This window comes from Danio aesculapii, chromosome 12, assembly GCF_903798145.1.
Source record: "Danio aesculapii chromosome 12, fDanAes4.1, whole genome shotgun sequence".
In the NCBI taxonomy this organism is placed as follows: Eukaryota; Metazoa; Chordata; class Actinopteri; order Cypriniformes; family Danionidae; genus Danio; species Danio aesculapii.
In genome coordinates, this window is record NC_079446.1 from 22,506,012 (window position 1) to 22,525,099 (window position 19,088).

Below are 19,088 nucleotides of genomic sequence, written 5' to 3' on the forward strand. Positions count from 1 at the left end.
AATGCGTCTGAATGTTCTGATTGACTGGAGTACACGTCTCGCATCTCACGTTCTAATCATGAACACGCTCTTTCCGGCAATTTTCCTTCTGCGCTCACACAGCGCAGCATTCCAGCAAATTACCAGTAATGTTACAACTTCTCTCTCCGGAAAAACTGGCAGAACGAATTTACCGGTACTTTCAAAAAGGGCCTGTTCACACATACAGACCTTTCTGGAAAATAGCCGCTAATTTTTCGGAAAGGTCTGTATGTGTGAAAGAGGCTCATAACTCTACGTCATTATACTCTTGACTTAGTACATGTATAATGTGCTTAATGATTGTATTATCAGACAAGCCTGTTGTGTAAGACTGAAGGGCTTTATTTTGTGAAAACGACTGTCCTGGGTGTACTTTATTCTGCTTATTACATGACTGCTTGCCACAAAACATAAAAATTAGACACAAAACATAATAGTTTATTAATAGTCTATTAATTCTTTAATTACATGTAAAGCTGACATAAACAAAAACAGCTGATAAAGTATACACTAACTTAAGTATTATTCAGTCACAAGATGGTAACAAAACAGTTTGCAAAAATGCAAAGCTGACAGAAATTAAACCGACTAAATTAAGAATACTAACCTACATGTCATTTATTCACAAGAAGGCGCCAAACAGTCATAAACTTTGGCATGACCGACAAGCAGATAAATATGAATGTGGATGTAGGTATATGAATTTAAACGTATTTACTGACAGTCACGTTTATTTGGCAGCCGGCAGCTAGCTCTCTGCAACTCTCACATGGTCGCCCACTGAAGCTAAGCAGGGCTGTGCCCGGATGGGAGACCACATGGGAAAATTAGGTTGCTGCCGAAAGTGGTGTTAGCGAGACCAGCAGGGAGGCGCTCAACCTGTGGTCTATGTGGGTTCTAACACCCCAGTATATTGATGAGGACTCTATACTGCTCATTGAGCGCAGACTTTCGGATGAGATGTTAAAACGAGGTCCTGACTCTCTATGGTCGTTAAAAATGGCAGGATGTCCTTCGAAAAGAAGTAGGGGTTTATCCTTGCATCCTGGCCAAATTTGCCCACTGGCCTCTGTCCATCATGGCCTCCTAACCCTCCCCATATTATAATTGGCTTAATCACTCTGTCTCCTCTCCACCAATCAGCTGGTGTGGTGTGCAGTCTGGCGCAATATGACTGCCGTCGCGTCATCCAGGTGGATGCTGTACACTGGTGGTGGATGAGGAGATTCCCCCCAATCTGTAAAAGCGATTTGAGTGTCCAGAAAAACGCTATTTAAATGTAAGGAATTATTATTATTTGAATTTCCGGGATGAGCCTGCGTTATTTAGAGGTTGTTATTTGGGTGTAACATACCTTTGAATGTTGCAATTGACCAATCAGAATCGAGTATTCCAAACAGCAGTGTATTAATATTTAATAAACAAATTATAGTGTGCAGTTGTTATTAAGTGTTACCGAATATTGAATTGCTCAGAGATATTTAAGTCAATTAATGTGTGTGATCTCTTACTAGAAAACAGCTAGGTTTCAATCCTAAAGTTATTGCATTTTTCTGGTCCAGATCGGACAGGTCTGACGTGCGTGGAGAAGATCGAGAAGTGCCAGGAGATGTACCTCTTAGCATTTGAACACTACATCAACTATCGCAAGCACAACATTCCTCATTTCTGGCCCAAGCTGCTGATGAAGGTGACGGACCTGCGGATGATCGGAGCCTGCCACGCCAGTCGCTTCCTGCACATGAAGGTGGAATGCCCCACTGAACTCTTTCCCCCACTTTTCCTGGAGGTCTTCGAGGATCAGGACGTGTGACGTCCCGGCGAACTGCGGCAAGAGAATCAGGAACGTTTCGTAACCGTGTTCCACAAGTCGTGTCACCCCCTTCCACGCACCAAACTCACCAGCAGCAATTGCATTGGCAGGGGTCACCTTCAGAAAGGCTTTCTTATGGGGGTTCAACAACTCTTTGTGTTAGTTTTTTGGCTTTTCACAGAAAACTCAGCCCCTCCCTCATCCACTAAACTCCCACGTGTGGCCCTTCTGTCTCGGCATGATGTCTTATACTGGTTAACCAACACCTTAGGCACAGGATATACATCTACACATACACACACACTGTTATAAGTGTGCTTACAGATGCAGTACTTGCACGTCTCGAGTCTTCTGATGAGCTTGTATGCATTTGTACAGACTGCACTACTGTCATGCCACCACTGGAGGTGCCCTCTGCTTAGACTGGATGGCAGCTGGCTTATAGATTCCTCCACCAGGTTGTGCAGTGGTCAGCTAATTTCATAGAGTTCTTGTGATATTAACTGTCGATATCTCATGCTCAAACGCCGTAGTTATGTCACTTTTTTGAACAGACCTCATGATTCTCTTTGACATTGAGCCTGTGTGCGGAGCGGGAGGACATTTTTGATACCAAATCAGGTGCTATATTTAAATAAAGCTACTCAAAATGATTTGGGACCTTTCAAGAATATGCCCCCCTCCCTTCTCTGTAGGACACTGACCGTTTGAAAGCTCTCGGTCAGCAATCTAGTGCTTGTTCAGGGGTGCCTCTTACAGTACAGATGCTGTGTGTGGTTTGTTCTTGCTCTGGTCTAGGCTTATCTGTGGGCTCTGCGAGTCCCTGTTTGTCCTAGGAAAGTCACACTGAGAGACAGAATAGAGGCACCCCTACACCTCCGATATGCACTGATTGGTGTTTTACAGGTGTTGGGAGGGAGCCAGTATTACAGTACTCCCATACCCAGCACACACACACACACACACACACACAAAATACTAAAACACACACCTCAAAACTCGAATGCCTCATTTTTACTGTATGCACTGCAGTGCTGTAGTTCTGGACTCCGATGCAGGGCTTTGAGAGTTCAGTCCAGCTCATCTGTGCTCTGCTCAGATGCTACTGTTGCCCGGTCTGTGCGAGCACACGCGCACACTCCTGACGGGCCATGGTGGACTGGCTGTCGTCAATGTTTTTTCTTTGTGTTGTTTTTTGTTTTACCTCAAATGTGGGCACACCTCCGGCTGGCTGTGGCTCCAAGACTGCCTCTGTGCTGACAGGTTCTACCTCACCTCTGGACACGGGGCAGCTACCCTCAGCCACATACATATTTACATTTACACACACCTACACACACACACTAACAGCCAGGAAAGAAACACTCACTTTCTTCTCAGTTACGTTGAAATACCACTGCAGACAGGAGGGCCTGCCATTCCTCATTGTAGCCTGTCAGATTTCTGCAAGGTCTTCTTCACTTTGGGCTGAGAGAGAAAAAAAACTATTCTGGATGAGCTTTTTTATTTCTTGTTTTTTTTTTCATGTGGGACCAAGTGTCACTTCGATTTCCGTCAAAACGGAAGCTAGTTACCGTACATGCCGCTGACTAGGCTGAGGAGCCGTGGAGAGAACTACAGATGAAGGACCCGAGGTGGCCAGGCCTAGAACAAATGGGTCAATTGCTGTTTAATTTTCAATACCAAGCAGTAATTTGCAACTCAGATCAAGGTGTCGACTGGTTTCTTCAAGGTGGGGCAGGGGATGCGGGGGAAGCTAGCAGCTGAATGAGAGCACTTAGCTTTGAAAGAGCCAAATCTTCAGAGACGATTCAACCCCCTGACACCTTTTAAGGAGTTATTGCACTAAAGCATGATGGCCCCCTCCACCCCGCTCCTCCAGCTCAGTCGCATGTTTTCTGAGGACACACCCCCAACCTCTCTGTCAAACAGAGGCCACACCTCCATATGCTCCTGAACACACCCTCACAGTCAGTATTAAGTCAAGCAAAGTCCCATGTTCTTTCTCATTAACCAACGACATAACACTCAGAAAAGTTCATGAACAGATCGACGTGTCCCCACCCCTTCAAAGCCAGAGGTGGCTTAAGATGAACACCCAACAGAAACGGGCCTTTTCTTTGTGAGACAAAGGAGTGGCCAAAGCCATGCAAAAAGTGGCAGCACCGAATGAATGTGAACGAGGAGCGGCAGAGTGAACGAGAGCCAGACCGAGGAGTTGCTCTATAATGAGGTCGCAAAGGAAGGCAGCCAATCAGAATGAGAGGAACTGTCAGCATTCCCATATGGATTACGAGTGAGGCCTCAGTGGTTCCGATTGGCGGATCGAGTGAATGCAGGGGTTTCGATGCTGCTTTATCTTCTAATTTTATTTTAAAGAGATAGAAAACAAACAAACAAACAAAAATATATGATAAAAGAATCACAAACCCATAAAACAAATAAAAAAATGACTCCAGAACAAAGAATTCAAATCTCGGAGCTTGAGCTGTTTGTTTCTTTCTTTTTCGTTTTTCTTTTTTATTATTATTATTTGAACTGAAATGTGTGTTTGTTTTCAATGCTTAACTGCTCTATGTAAGAGAGAAAAACAACAGCCGTAGTCACTTTTTTGACCAAGCGTGCAGTGTAAACTAGAGAATTTCACCTCTTTTTCACCTCACTATAGATTGTAATGATAAGTTGACTCCTCTGTTTGTCTGTGTATCTGTCCTTCGTCTTTTTATCAAGAGGAATTTACAACAAGAAACAGGAATATTTTCTTTTTTATATTTTGTTTTCTTTTTTTATGAAAGACTTTAAAAAAAATTGAGAAATAATGCAACATAAACTGAAAAAAACGAACTGAAACACAATCTACTCATACCTCACACAACACAAAGCTTAAATGAACTTGGGAGGAGTGTTGATCTGCGTTGGCACTTGTGTCAAAGTGTGTCCAGTGCATGTGTTGAACTGTACGATGGGGTGTATGTGCGCGTAAGCGTTCATGTGATCGCGGAAGCACACGGCCCCCTCCTTTGGCTTCCAAAGCCCATCTGTTTCAGATTTGCACCAGTTGCATGCATTAGTCTGTGAACGGCGTTGCCTTCGCTGACGCGACAGGCCATAATGGGAGTGGACGGGATGTGGTGTGGCTAGAAGGCTGGAAAGGGAGTCGTGTGCATCTGTGACAGCAGAGAGTGCTTCATGGTGTTGAATGTAGCTGACAGGACTGGGCTGGATCCAAGCCCAGGAACTAGAACCTCACTTCAGGTCACCAGCAAGAGTGGACAGTGCTGTCAAAAAGATGTTACACAAACAGCTTACTAAGCGTATATATTGCCCGCCTTCAAGGTGCAATACTTGTGTTTTTTTTTCTTTCTTTTTTGTACTTTTACAGATTTTTTGGCCATAACCAAGGATGTAAATACAAAATGAAAAGATATTGAAAGATTAAATCACTATGTGTTATCCATATGCAAGCTGGATGTCGAGGCCAGAACGCAGCCCCTGCGCCCATCGTTTTTGTAAAGTAAAACTGCTATCGTAGCTCTGTAAATGCTTCACACATCTGTACATGTGCTTTTGTGCACTTGCAAACGTGCATGTTCGATAATGATATGAAGAAACGCCCCATGAAATTAACTGTCCAACCATGTGCGCCCGCAACCCTTAGCCTCGCACTCAAACCGCTCTTTCTAACAGGGTAGCCAGACTTACCTTTATTCAGTCAGATTGCTGGTAGAGATGTAGGCGGGTATGGTCTGCTACCCAGAAGCACTTAGCTGGCCTCGCCACTGCCAATCAGATTCCTCAAAGGAGAACAGTAGATACTGGTTTTGTTTAGCTTTGGTGGTGGTCTTGTTTGGTTTCTTGCCCTTTTTTGTGTTATGTAATATATATATATATATATTTTTTTTTTTTTGGAAAAATCTAAAACGCCCAGAACCAAGAATGTCTATGCAATGCTCAACCACCTGATAGCATGATTGCTGTGTCAGCAAGCCCTCATTAGCAAATATGTCTCTTTCTAAACACATCCCACTCCCCCACCCCACCCTACCCCTAAAAAAAAACCCATCCACCGCAACTGCATGAGCTGTTTTGTCTGTTCATCAGTCAGTGTCATAGTCAAGGGAAGGAAGGCCTTTACTGTTGCCTAATACATGCTTTGTTAAACCTCCCGAACATACAGTAAGAGGTCACTAGTTCAACTTTCCTCTGACTCCAATGATGTCAATTGCTGTCGATTCGTGTTTTAATGTATGATGTACGTGTTTGCATCAAATGCTCTCATGGTTCGGTGGATTGGTACTACCTAGAATGCCACTGCATACAAACAAAATGAAAATTTGCTTTGAAGACGCCTCAGCATTTGTGAATGAAACATCATTACCATACTTTTGTAAGCCAGGAAATGCTTTCTCTCCCCTTTTACTGTCACTTCCTGTCAGATAAGGTCCCTCAGACTTAAAACCCAAGTTTGTCTTTTAAGATAAAATACAGATTGAAATAATTATAAGGCTATTTAGGGCTGCACGATAAAACACATGCGATTGTCATTCGCAATTGTCAGTAAGGCCGACTTTGTGATCAGCTGTAAATCTCCAGCAAAGCTTACCAAAATATCGTCAAATCGCAAATAACCACTTTTTTAGTGAACAATGACCCTGTGTTGTAAATGTTGCTAATTTTACACCTGAAGGCATGTGCAAATAACACATATTAGGGCTGCATGATATTGGAAAAATCTAACATTGTGATATTTTTTTTTATTTAGCGATAATAATAATAATTCCTTACATTTAAATGAAATTTCTCAATCAAGAAAAAGATACTGAAATAAAGTGCTTTATTGTTTTCATAGTCTAACAGTATTCAAGTACAGTAATTAAATGGTAAAAATAAAATAAAAATTATTAAAATGAATCGTTGTTAATGTCACAAATGGTACAATTTATTATGCCTGAATGCTTTAGAATCCATCAAAAACACATTCAAATGATATAATCATATAATACAAACTCAACATTGCATATCCTGCGATGTGCCTATTGCGAATGATCACATTGTGGTTAGGCATTGGCCGGTATAAGTTTCTGACAAGATAATAACTTTGGATAAAAATAGCATAGTTTCACAGTATCACGGTATTGTGGTTACTGCTCTAAAATAAGTTATTTTTAAAGGTCTGGGTGAAAAAAAAACTTTTCCCCATTGAACACAAAATATTTTTAAAAATTATTTAAGAAATATTTATAGTATTTTAGAACAGTAAACATGTCAGGCTAAATAGTTAAAACAAATAATTGATTTCTGCTCTCTTCATTAGTTTCAAAAACACAGATTTTTTTTTACAACAAATAAAAAATGCATTAAAAAAATCATACATATACCTTAGAAAATGGTGTAACAGAACATTTTAGCGGTATTAAAACCTTGGCTTTTTCAAACAATGGGAAACCTTGAAACTGGTTATCGTCCCATGCCTAATTATGATATCGATGCTGAAACGATAGATTGTGCAGCTCTACCACATATAATGACAATTTTACTCCAAACTCTGCTGAGCCATAACTTTATTTCAGCCGAGCATTTGAAATAATCTGTACACAAAATAAGGCACGCAAAATTATTCATAGCATTCTAAGCAGTCCTACGACATAGCATCATTACATACTTTATTATCAAGAACATTAACAGCAACATTAACAACAACTGAGATAAAACACGTTGTTGTAATCGTGTGTTTATATTCCCATTGAATCAATGAAAGCAGTTCAGTTAAAGCAGAATAAATTAAATCTGTTTATTCTCCAACCGCTCTAAAGGTTTCCTGGGTTTTTTCAGTATATATTTGACCCTCTGGCCTTCGGAGGAGGTTTACTACTGATCACATCCCAGTAGTTTCCACACATGATGTGCAAGGCAATCATAGCTTTTGAAAAATTACAAATGCGATATTTATGTTGATTTATCATTTAGCCCTAAGGCCATTTGTAGACTGATTTGACCAAAAAGGTGCTATTAAAACCTGTCACCTGATGACTAATGTCATTTTGAGGCAGGCTTTCATTACATCATCATAGCCCAGCCAATAGCAGAAGAGGGGAGTTTTTTGGGAATCCGCAGTTCCATATAATAGTCAGACGTTTCACACTTCGGCTTTAATAGACTCGAGAGAACTGTAAATGCAATACTTTTTGAATTTGATTGGCCACCCTAAGCACTGTGATGTCAAAGCCCTCAATTTCGCTGTTTCCTTTGAAGTTCGATGTGAGTTATCTTGATTTGATTTGACTGTGTCCATGAATATGTTCATGAGGGGAAATACACCCAGCCATGAGAGTGTAAGCAGAGAGCGGGGATGATGTCCACACCACAACTGTTTTAAATGAGACTGGAAAGGAAAGCTATTGAAGGATTCTCTCAGGTATCAACAAAATAAAATAAAAAAAAGACAAAAAAGAGAAATATAACAAACTTTTTTTTTTAAATAAATGTTGAAAATGTCAGCCATGCCTTCTTGTTAGCTCATCATTCTTGGCTCTCTAAGTTGAAGATGTGCTTTCAGTGTTGTTGTCTTGTGGTCTTCTTCTCTTTATTGTCCATCTGTCTCTTTTTGTCTGTGCCACACACACACACTCACACACTTCTTGTTGTTTTTTTAAAGGTGCTTATAAAAGTGAGAAAATCCTGAAGAGAACTCAGCTTTGCTTATCCCAGTCATATTTCTGCAAATTATCAATTTTGATACAGAAAATTGCAGTGAAACCAGACCCAGTCAAACCTTGTTTTACTTAATGTAGCATTCCACTTAAAAAAAACGCTCATTTTATAACTCCCATAGAGGTTAAACAGTTGAGTTTTATCATATTTAAATCCCTTCAGCCGATCTCCGGGTTTGACAGGAGCATTTTAGTATAGCTTAGCATAGATCATTGAATCGGTTGCGAACATTAGCATCTCACTCAAAGAGTTTAGATAATTTTCTTATTTAAAGAGCACCCATTTTACCCCTTTTTCAAGATTTAAGATAATTTTTTTGTGTCTTCAGAACGTGTTTCAGCTCAAAACACCCATCAGATTATTTATTATACGTTTCAGAACATTAGAATAGCTGTTTTTGTGGACTGTGCCTTTAATGCTAGTTCTCCCCGCCCACCATTCCCACGTGCCTGTCAGAGTGTGCCTCAATCTCTGCCTCGGCTGCGTCAGATAAACAGCACAGTGACAGACATGAAGGAAGCAGATCTCACTGGAGAAATGAGAAATACTACAGTAAGAACTTTCCCAATGATTATTTGTTGTGGAGTTATTGTTGCGTGCAAAAACAGTTTGCCCTGTTTTTGCATGCAAATGTGACAGGATACACATTAATATCCACTTATTAATAAAGCTTCCTCTATTATAATTGTTCTGACACTATGCGACTGTGGTGATAAAGAGGGTAAAATCTCTGTAATTCATTACAAACACTGTTTTAAAAACTTTTTAAACTTGTAAAATTCATTCTTGATCACATTTGTTGATGATTGATGATCACAGCGGGCTGAACAGATCTTTTTGTCCCAGTTGCTGTGCGCACATTTTGTTGATATGATTATACATGTTATTACGGAGACATGTTAACCAACGGCTGTTAATCAATTCGGTGGGCGGTGTAACTGCACTCCTTTGTCACGTTATTGTGGGCCTCAAAATGGAAGGGATTTGGATTTTAAGTCAGGAAATTTAAAAGAAGAGACTTATTGTCTTTATATCGCCCCAAAATGACAGTGGACACATTATACCTATACACACAGTTCAGTCCAAACAGCTTCCAAAGGATGATTTTCATCATAGGTGCCCTTTAAAGCTTGACCCTTCTGTAGTTACATTGTGTACAAAGACCAACAGAAAAAGAAAAGTTGCAATTTTCTAGGTCGATATGGCTTGGAAATATACTCTCATTCTAGCATAATAATCGAGAGACTTTGCTGCTGTGCTATAACTGCAGCAGGTGGAATGTTTATGAGATGCTTATGTTGGAAGTCACCTAGCTGGGGACAATTTACAAGTGCTGCATCATTTTATTGGCCTGCTACAGTTGAGATTTAAGATGGGGAATTTTCAAAACTCTTTGGTAATTTTTAAGCGTGATGCCAAAGGTTCAATGGGCTATATGCACAGCTAGTGTTTTTCAACCATTGATGAACTTCCGGTGAGAGCTTTATGTGACTATTTTCAATTTCATAAGGTTCCTTTTACAGCATCGATGTTGTAATGTAACTCAAATACAATCAGTTAAATAGACTTAAGCATCCATTTGGTTGTTAATGCGTGAAAAGAGATGAAAGAGATTAAATGCAGGCACCATCATTAGCTGCAGGCTAGCACAGAAACTCCATTGAAAAACTGGGGTAAAATTAATAAAATTAAAGACATGGTACGGAAAAATATAATTTAATGCAGTGCTTATTGTTTGCTCTGATACCCACCTAATATCGTATCTCAGCCAGGCAGGGAAGATTGCTGTTTTTAAAGAAATTAGATCTTAAACGCAGTGATTTTGTATGGGATGACAATTAACCGGAAGCCCTGGAGCTTGGTGACTGTGTGGTCTATGTGCATATACCCCATTCGATTCAATAAACTATGCTAGGCTAAGCTAAAACTGTTCCAGCGAGACCCAGAGATAGGCTAAATATATTGAAAAATCGTAGGGGAGTTGAGAAATGAAAATGAAAAATATTTTCAAAAAAAACAAGTGGAGTGTTCCTTCACAGATGCACAGAGTAGTTTTTCATTGCTGTAGAACTCATCTCACATCCTTACTAACATCCTAAGGAGTCTTACTGACACCTAAGGGTTTGGATGAACCATGATATTTACCACAGTTGATTTCATTCCAGAATATTGCTGTCCTGTCAGACTTTATTTTCATCTGAATGAGCATTTTTATTAACAGATACCAAAAGTGAGTGATATTCATGCAATTCATGTCTTATGAGAGAGAAAAGAATCTTCAGTTAGGTTGATGTACATTATACGGTTCTTTAATAAGCAAGTGCAGACTACAGGTACACAAAACATTCATATGGAAAGGAATCATGACAGGACTTTTCTAGGAAAATATAGTAATAATAATCACATATTGCTCAGTGAACACTAACCTCACATACAAAGGAGTTCATTCAAGTGTGACCATCATTATTGGCTCCTTCTGACATTTGCTATGCTTTTTCTTGTGTTTTTTGTGCGCATGCTATTGTGCTGTGAATTTGTGTCTGCTGGGTGTGTGTTTGTGATGTTTGCTTTTTTGTAGTGACCATGTGACTGGATTCGCTGACTGACTGAATATTTCCTCGAAGATCATAGAGGTTCACACTGAGAACATGGTGTCAGGTGGGGAAGTGAAGAATAGCAGAAAATGAGGTCAATAATTTGTTTCAGGTCTATCTTTAAATAGAATCACTGATGATTTCCCATTGCTAATTTCTCTTGGATATGTTTGTCAGTTTATAACAGAAAGAAATGTGCCTGGTTTCAAGAGTGTAGATCAATCAAATCTTTTTCTGTTGTTGTTTCATGTATGTATTCGAGGCTGAAGTAGTAGCACATCCCTGAATAAGCTGAATAGCTGCCACCCAAATCTTTTGCACCAAAGTGTGACAGTTTAGTCAAACGAAACGAGCTGCTGGTGTTGTGTACGGAGATGATTTCTTCAAGCCGTGAGCAAAAACTATATGCAGAGACAGACAGGAATGTTTGCACTCTAGTTGCACACCAATGGATTTAGTCAATCACACAAGAGCATTTGTGATGGTAATATTATGCAAAGAAAGATGTCTTATGCAACGCTTGTCAGGTTTCACAATGGGTGCTTTTGGTTCGGACTCGCTCAGGTTTGTTTTCTGGACATGTAAATGCTTTGTTTGTTTTTTCTTCTTAGAAGGACATGCGTAGAATAAATTACATCAGCCATGGTCTATACAGAAGGGTCCAAGGCTGTTTCTTTCACTGGGTTCTATTGACGTTAACAAACTTGCACATGCACACATCTGTTTTGCTGTCATGTTAGTGCTGTTTCCTGTCAGCAGTCCTCTGAGAAACTGCCAAAGCTTCCACATGTTCATTTCATTCAGCTACTCTTACAGGATGTGCCTGGTGAGAAATCAACCGCTCTAGTTTGTGACAGAACCGAATGCTTTATAAGCCTGGGTTGTAGTGGCAGTAAAAGCTTATGCTTAATATAAGACCATGTAGTAAAAATGTAATTATAGTAAATTATAGAGATATATTAATCGTATATTGGTGTAGGGAAAGATACAAACTGAGTCAGACTTCACAGAGACTAGGGTGTCAAAAGACATGTTACTTTAAAACTTCAACACTATATAGACCCTTTTCACATTTACAGGTTTCTCAGTAGCAGAAGGCTGGGTAAACTCAAAATGCAGTAAATGGAAGAGTACAACAAATCTTTTTTTTTTTTTTTACAATTCTATTTGCGGAAATAATAAAAGAAAAACTCCATTATGGTGTTATCAAGACTTAGAAAAAGGAAAAAATTTGTTTGAGACTGATAACGGCTGACAGAGGAGAGAATAACGTCAAATTCACTTTCAGCCCCATAGATGCTGTATTAAAAACACCTCGCATAAGTGGTAATTTTTGTTTTTTTTTTGTAATTTAACGCAAATATGATATAATAAATACATATAAATGTTTATACGATTTTTTAAAAATCGAAATATTAAAAACTTTCAAGGATTTAACATTATGATGACCCTTAAACGCGTCATAACAGTCTTGTGAAAAGGGTCTATTAGTGTCTAAACAAGCTCACAATATCATTATCAATATTAACGTTGATCAAAATGAAAAATCTAAATCATTCCGTGTGACAATAGTGGTGATCCGTGTCTTTTTTTATGACAAATGCAACCAGATTTAAAGTGGAAGTGCCAACTAGTGGTAAATTAAAGTCTAAGAAATAAAAGTTCTTAAACAGGGTTGTCAAAGCCACACTCAAAATGACTTTTGCTGCTTGTTCAAACTACTTATTTAAAATGAGCTGAAACAACACAACTCTTAAGGTTTTTTGTTGGACAATTTAGGTCACACTTTACAATAAGGTTCATTAGTTAATGTTAATTAATGCATTTACTAACATGAACAAACAATGAAAAAGACATTTACTACAGTATTTGTTCATGTTAGTTAACGTTAGTTAATGAAAATACAGTTGTTCATTGTAATTTCATGTCAACTCACGGTTCATTAACTAATATTAACAAGCATGGACTTGGATGTTAATAATGCATTAGTAAATGTTCAATTATGATTAATAAATGCTGTACAAGTGTTGTTCATGATTAGTCCATGTTAGTAAATGCATTAACTAATGAACCTTATTGTAAAGTGTTACCCAATTTTATTGTTTTATGTTCAATCAACTTAAGTTTGTAAAAACGATGAAGTTAACTTAATCGATTTGTGTTGGGAAAACATGAAGGAATTGTGTGAAACGCAGCATTTTTTACAAGACATAGAAGAAACATTGCTTGAAATATCTTAAATAACCTTAATTTATTGCTGTCAAAATAATCTACAAATACTTTCTCAATTATAAAGAACCGTTGTTCAATTTAAAGACTTTATGTTCCCAGCAAACAATTTTGTGTTCAATAGAAGTCTAATAGACATCTAAACGTAGACAGCTTGGCTAAAACAAGGCAAAAGCTGTCAGAAAATTTTTGAACAAAAATTTTTGTTTATTTGATGACTAGTCTAGATTTGGCCTATTCTTAGACGTCTATTAGATTTTCACTGACAGCCCAAATTTAGCCTTGTTTTAGCCAAGATGACTATGTTTAGACATCAGTCAGACATCTTTTAAAAACAAAAACTATTTGCTGGGTTAGGATGTTAGAATGTATGTTAGGAAGGTACCATTGACAGCTCTTCACTCAAATAAAGATTTTTTGTTTTTTTGCTTGTTCAAACTACTTATTTAAAATTAGCTGAAACAACACAATTCTTAAAACTTCATTGGGACAACTTAATTTTTTTTTTGTTCAATCCACATAAATTTGTTAAAAGTGTTAAGTTAACTTAATCGATTTGTGTAAGGACAACATGAATGAATTGTGTGGAACCCTGCAGAACCTTTACAGTGTTTATGGAACCACCTATGCCAATGTAGAACCATTATTTTTAAGATTGCATGTGAAATTTTAACATTATACTCAATATTTAAATATCACTCTTATCATCAATGTGGAATTAATGAATCCAAGATGAACGTTTAAAGAATAAAATGTAAACTAAATCATTCCAGTGTCACACAAACAAAAATAACTGGTCACACTTTAATTTTACAGTTCTCACTATTAATAAAATATTAACTATGACTTTTGCCTAATAAAACTCTTAAGTTGCAACTTATTAATAGATATTAAGGTAGTAGTTAGGTTTATGTATAAGGAAATATTAGGGAAAGAAAATAATTTTATTAAAAATAAATCAAACCACCATTTTATGGCTGGTTCATTTTCGCAATTCATCTGCTGTTGGTCAAAAGTTAAGGTTGGACTCTGTAAGGGACCACTAATGCTCCTTCCTATCAACCAGCAGGACTGCTCCTGTCAAACCTTGCTTTTATGAGTAAGTCTCCCCACATTCGGCGGCCGGCAGCACTCATCTGGCAGTTACAATTAACTGCTGAACTGCAATCAGTCTGAATGGGCGTTCAGTTCTCCCTGTCCTTATTATAAGCTTTAGCACAGTGAGGAGAAATCTCAGAACTGAAATAAGCGAATCAGCAGCAGCCATGAAGGAATTGGAAGCCAGTATAATATCTTTTAATAACAAGCTCGTTTCAGAAGCACCGCAGTGAAGTTTGATTGGCCCCCTGCAGAAAATGAAATTCAGAGGAGTTCGCTTTTGTGGTAAAAATTGAATCGCTTTTTTGTACCTTGGGTATAAGGCAGGAAATCACTCCTATTTTACTTTTCTTTAAATTAAGTTTTAATACAACCTGTAAATCAATATAGGCTGCCATTATTGCCACCAAAAGCTAATGCATTTTAAGGCTTAGCGGTCTGCGTGTTTCACAGGTACATGTTAATGCTTTAGTTGTTTAATTTTGACCATTGCACCTTTTGAGGCCTGATTTCAAAAATCCATGCTGTATATAGTTTAGTAAGCATTTAATTTCTCAATTTTATATGCAAAATGCTGTAGATTATATATTTAAATGAACATATGTATATAGCCAATGACGTTCAAAGAAAAATGATCTGCTAAGGCCTTTTCTGTTCTTTAGTAACTGTCACACAAAGGCTGTTCGGTGGTATTCTGAGGGGTTTTATTAGTTATTTCTTTAACTGAGAGCCTTTTGAAGTGAATTTAGCACACTTGAGGACTCCAGAGGCTGTATCAGGTGTCAAAAAGGCAGTTCAGAGAGTGCAACAGAGATCAGACCTGCAATCAGACCTGTCTCCAGGGCTCGGCTTATTGTTTTTAAGTGGCTAAAGTGATACGCTACTTGATTTCTCAGATTTAACTTTGCCCACAAAACCAAATGTCATTGCAAAGGACGTTTTGCACTATAGGGCTTTCGCAGTTTGACGAGTTTTGAGATTAGAGAAGTTGCCATCAAGATTAAAAGTTTATACATGGACAGCTAAGAATGTACCTCGCCAAACTGGAAACCATTTGAATGACCTCACAGGAATATACATAGATTATGCAATGAAACGTCTGCATGTATGCTTATGCAATGTTTGAAATGGAGTGGTTTGAGTGTGGGTTTGCTCAGGGACTCAAAGGGTGCTTCAGTAGAACCTTCCGATTTCCTTCCGTTTCATATGTTGGTTCCTACAGACACATAAACCCTGGTAGTGCAAAGGGATCCAAATCTGCATGATTAATTATTCAATTAAAACAAATGAGATTTTACGGATGAAAGTCTCTGTGCCAGGGAATGGCTTCTGGAGATGCTGGAAAATTATTTGGTGAATCCAGGTGCAAACAAAAGTTCTTCTCTTTCTCCCTACAGTACATGTCTGGTTTTGCTGTCATGTTTGCACTAGTTTCCATCTCAGTGGTCCACTGGCCACATGCCACAGTTTCCATATGTTCAGCTTCTCTTGGATGATGTACTTTTTACGTAGGCCCAGACAAAACCTACATGTTTTCTGTGCTAATTCTGGAGGATAATCTGCAGATTTAAAATGTAGCTAAAATTGGCAGCTGACAGCAAAACAGCCATACTATTTAACACATTAATGTTGTCTGCTGGTAACGTACAAACTAGGTGTAACAAAAAAACAAAAAAAATCAGTCCAAATATAAATCTGTGTTCATGCAGATTGATTGCATTCTACTGTTTACCATATTCTCTGAAAAAGTTGTTGTGCGAATGTTGTATTTATGGTTTAAAAAACAAAAAAGAACCAATTTTGCTGGCAAAAAAGTAACAATACTTTGAATAATTCTACATTTCCTAGTTTCACTGTGACCTAAAACTTACAACAGTACAGTCTGCAGTCACTCAGGGGTCCTGACCAATCAGAGGCCAGCTAGCAGATAGTCACAATGTTAAACGGTTATCATGGAGATAAAGTAAATCGATCAAATGTGAAGCTTTGAATGCAGATAATCTTCTGACAGCATGTTTCACCCTTCAGCTCAGTGGACCAGGTTCAGAAAAGATCCATTCCTACCTTGTATGGAGGAGCAGGAAAGCTTATGCAAGTTCTTGGCCAAATGGATACGTGTAACTCAGAATATCTCGACTAAAACACACACAAAACCTCTGAATATCTACTGTGATCTCCTCTTCTTGCACCACCACACCTCCATCATGCCCAACTACCCGTTCACCAACCCTGCCTATACCCCTCTCACCTATCTGACCTGGTTATTTTGGGTGGTGTGATGTCAGGTTTTCTTGTGGTGGGCTGTTTTTGACAGGTCCAGACAATCAGCGTGTTTGTCAATGTCAATGTGTGATTTTCGAACTCTTTGTTTATGGTCAGGATTTTAAAGGAAGATATTTTTATGGTAACTGTCGCTGGTCTATTTTACTATATATTTATGTAATAAATATGTGACTCAATTTACATCCCGGATTCCCTGGTCTGTTTTTGCTTTTATTTTATCCACTTTATTTTCATGCAAGATGGATTTCAACCATTTTAGCATCAAAGCTTTTAGCATCACCCACTTTATGTTTTTCGCTTTATGCCGAGTTCAGACTGCAGGATTTTAGCCTTGATTTTGACTCGCCAACAGGTTTCGAGAAATCTCCAACCAATGTCTAAAACCACAGGCAAATCTGAGCTCGTTCACGTGAGTAACAATCACATAGTGTGAACTATCAAAGTCACAATCTGAGAGAATCGCAGATGAGTCGCCGACATCCATCAGATACTTGGTATGCTAAATATCTGGACCGGTCTGTGATTCAAAATCATACCATGTGAAATGTGTTCTGATTGAAAATAACAGCAGATGAGGGAGCAGCATCCACTAGTATTTTATCCTCCTTACACTGGCTGCCTGTTAAGTTTCGTATTGAATTTAAAATATTGCTTCTTACATATAAAGCTTTAAATAATCTAGCTCCTGTTTATCTAACCAATCTTCTGTCTCGCTACAATCCAACTCGCTCTTTAAGGTCTCAAAACTCAGGGCTTCTGGTAGTACCTAGAATAGCAAAGTCGAGTAAAGGAGGTCGAGCCTTCTCATTTATAGCTCCTAAACTCTGGAATAGCCTTCCTGATAACGTCCGAGGCTCAGACACACTCTCCCAATTCAAAACTAGATTAAAGACCTATCTGTTCAGTAAAGCATACACTTAGTGCACCACTTGGGGGCTTCCACACAGGTTATGCATCTTGTTGATATACACTGTGAACATCAGCTACGCTAATTATTTTCTTTATTCTCCATTTCCACCTGGGGATACTCTTCCCGAGGCCCTCAGACTATGCAGAGTCACTGATTCGATCCAAGACCAACGACGAAATGATCCCAAGGTTTTTATATCCTGGACCAGGCCGAATCCTGAGCAGCTACTGTGATGGTCATGGAAGAGTGGAGAACATGAGACTGATTCCTGTGACGCTCCAGAGACAGACGAGTCTTCGCTGAGGCCAGCTTCCAGCCTCCGCCACTGAGACTGCAGCTCTGCACAAAAACGTTTGGCCAGCGGAGAATTTAAAATGATCGTGCCCAACTGAGCCTGGTTTCTCTCAAGGTTTTTTTTCTTCACTTCCGCCTTTAGTGAAGTTTTTTTCCCTCTCCGCTGTCGCCACTGGCTTGCATGGTTCGGGATCTGTAGAGCTGCGCATCGTTGGATTTGCTCTTCAATATTTGGACTCTCAGTAGTGATTATTAAACCACACTGAACTGGGCTAAACTGAACTGAACTTAAACACTACAAACTGAACTACACTGTTCCTATTTACTGTGACCTTTTATGTGAAGCTGCTTTGACACAATCTACATTGTATAAGCACTATACAAATAAAGGTGAATTGAATTGAATTGAATAGTATGGGTATTTGCAGGTCAGCGGGGGGTTGGGGAAGAATTTAAAAGTGCTTCTTTTTGGTCTGTTTGGACTAATGAAATGGAGGTAAAACTAGTGGAAATTTGTCAGGTTCACCCGTGTCTGTTTGACATGTCATCTGAGCAATATCACAACCGGGTCGAAAAAGAAAAAAAGTTGAGGAGAAATTGCTAATTCCCTTCAAAGCCAGGTGAGCAATGCAAGTACATTTTTTTACACCATAGAGGGCTTCTTTCTCAATATGTAGTTAATAACAAAAGATATGCTACATGACCTCGCATTGTTTCAATGTCATTTCTTACGTATGTTTGGTTGTGAGACGTAGTTTTTGTGGGCCAAGACTAAAGTTGTCCATCTTGCAGTGTGAACAAAGCAGTGACAGAATGCTACTCCAGATAGTCGTGCAGTGTGAAAACATCTGTGGTATGACTACTTTAAAAAATCATGCAGTCTGAACTCTGCATTACACAATTACTTTATTTAAGCTGCTATTTCTTAAATGATGTAAATCCAAGGTGGCAATGCGACATCAGTGATAAGTTGAATTATTTTTAAGAGACAATTATTCTGGTTAGACTGCAGAAAATACCCTTAAAGACAACATTCAGATGCTTTATTTCAACACTTTTGTCAGATTTTGTCCATAAAATGTTCTTGCGTGTTGAAGCTCACCCCGGTTAAGCCAAAGACTATAGAGTACACAAG

At 38.7% G+C, this 19,088-nt stretch overlaps 1 protein-coding gene across 2 annotated transcripts in view; it reads left to right on the plus strand.

Annotated features, from left to right (window-relative positions):
- Nucleotides 1-8,331, plus strand: part of thrab (thyroid hormone receptor alpha b) — a 268,145-nt gene extending 259,814 nt beyond the window's left edge. For both annotated transcript variants that reach the window (XM_056469511.1, XM_056469512.1), the window contains one exon: nucleotides 1,584-8,331. In XM_056469511.1, coding sequence (XP_056325486.1) covers nucleotides 1,584-1,834 — 251 coding nt within the window. In that variant the 3' untranslated portion in view covers nucleotides 1,835-8,331. The remainder of the gene's footprint in view (nucleotides 1-1,583) is intronic.
- The last annotated feature ends 10,757 nt before the right edge of the window (nucleotides 8,332-19,088 follow it).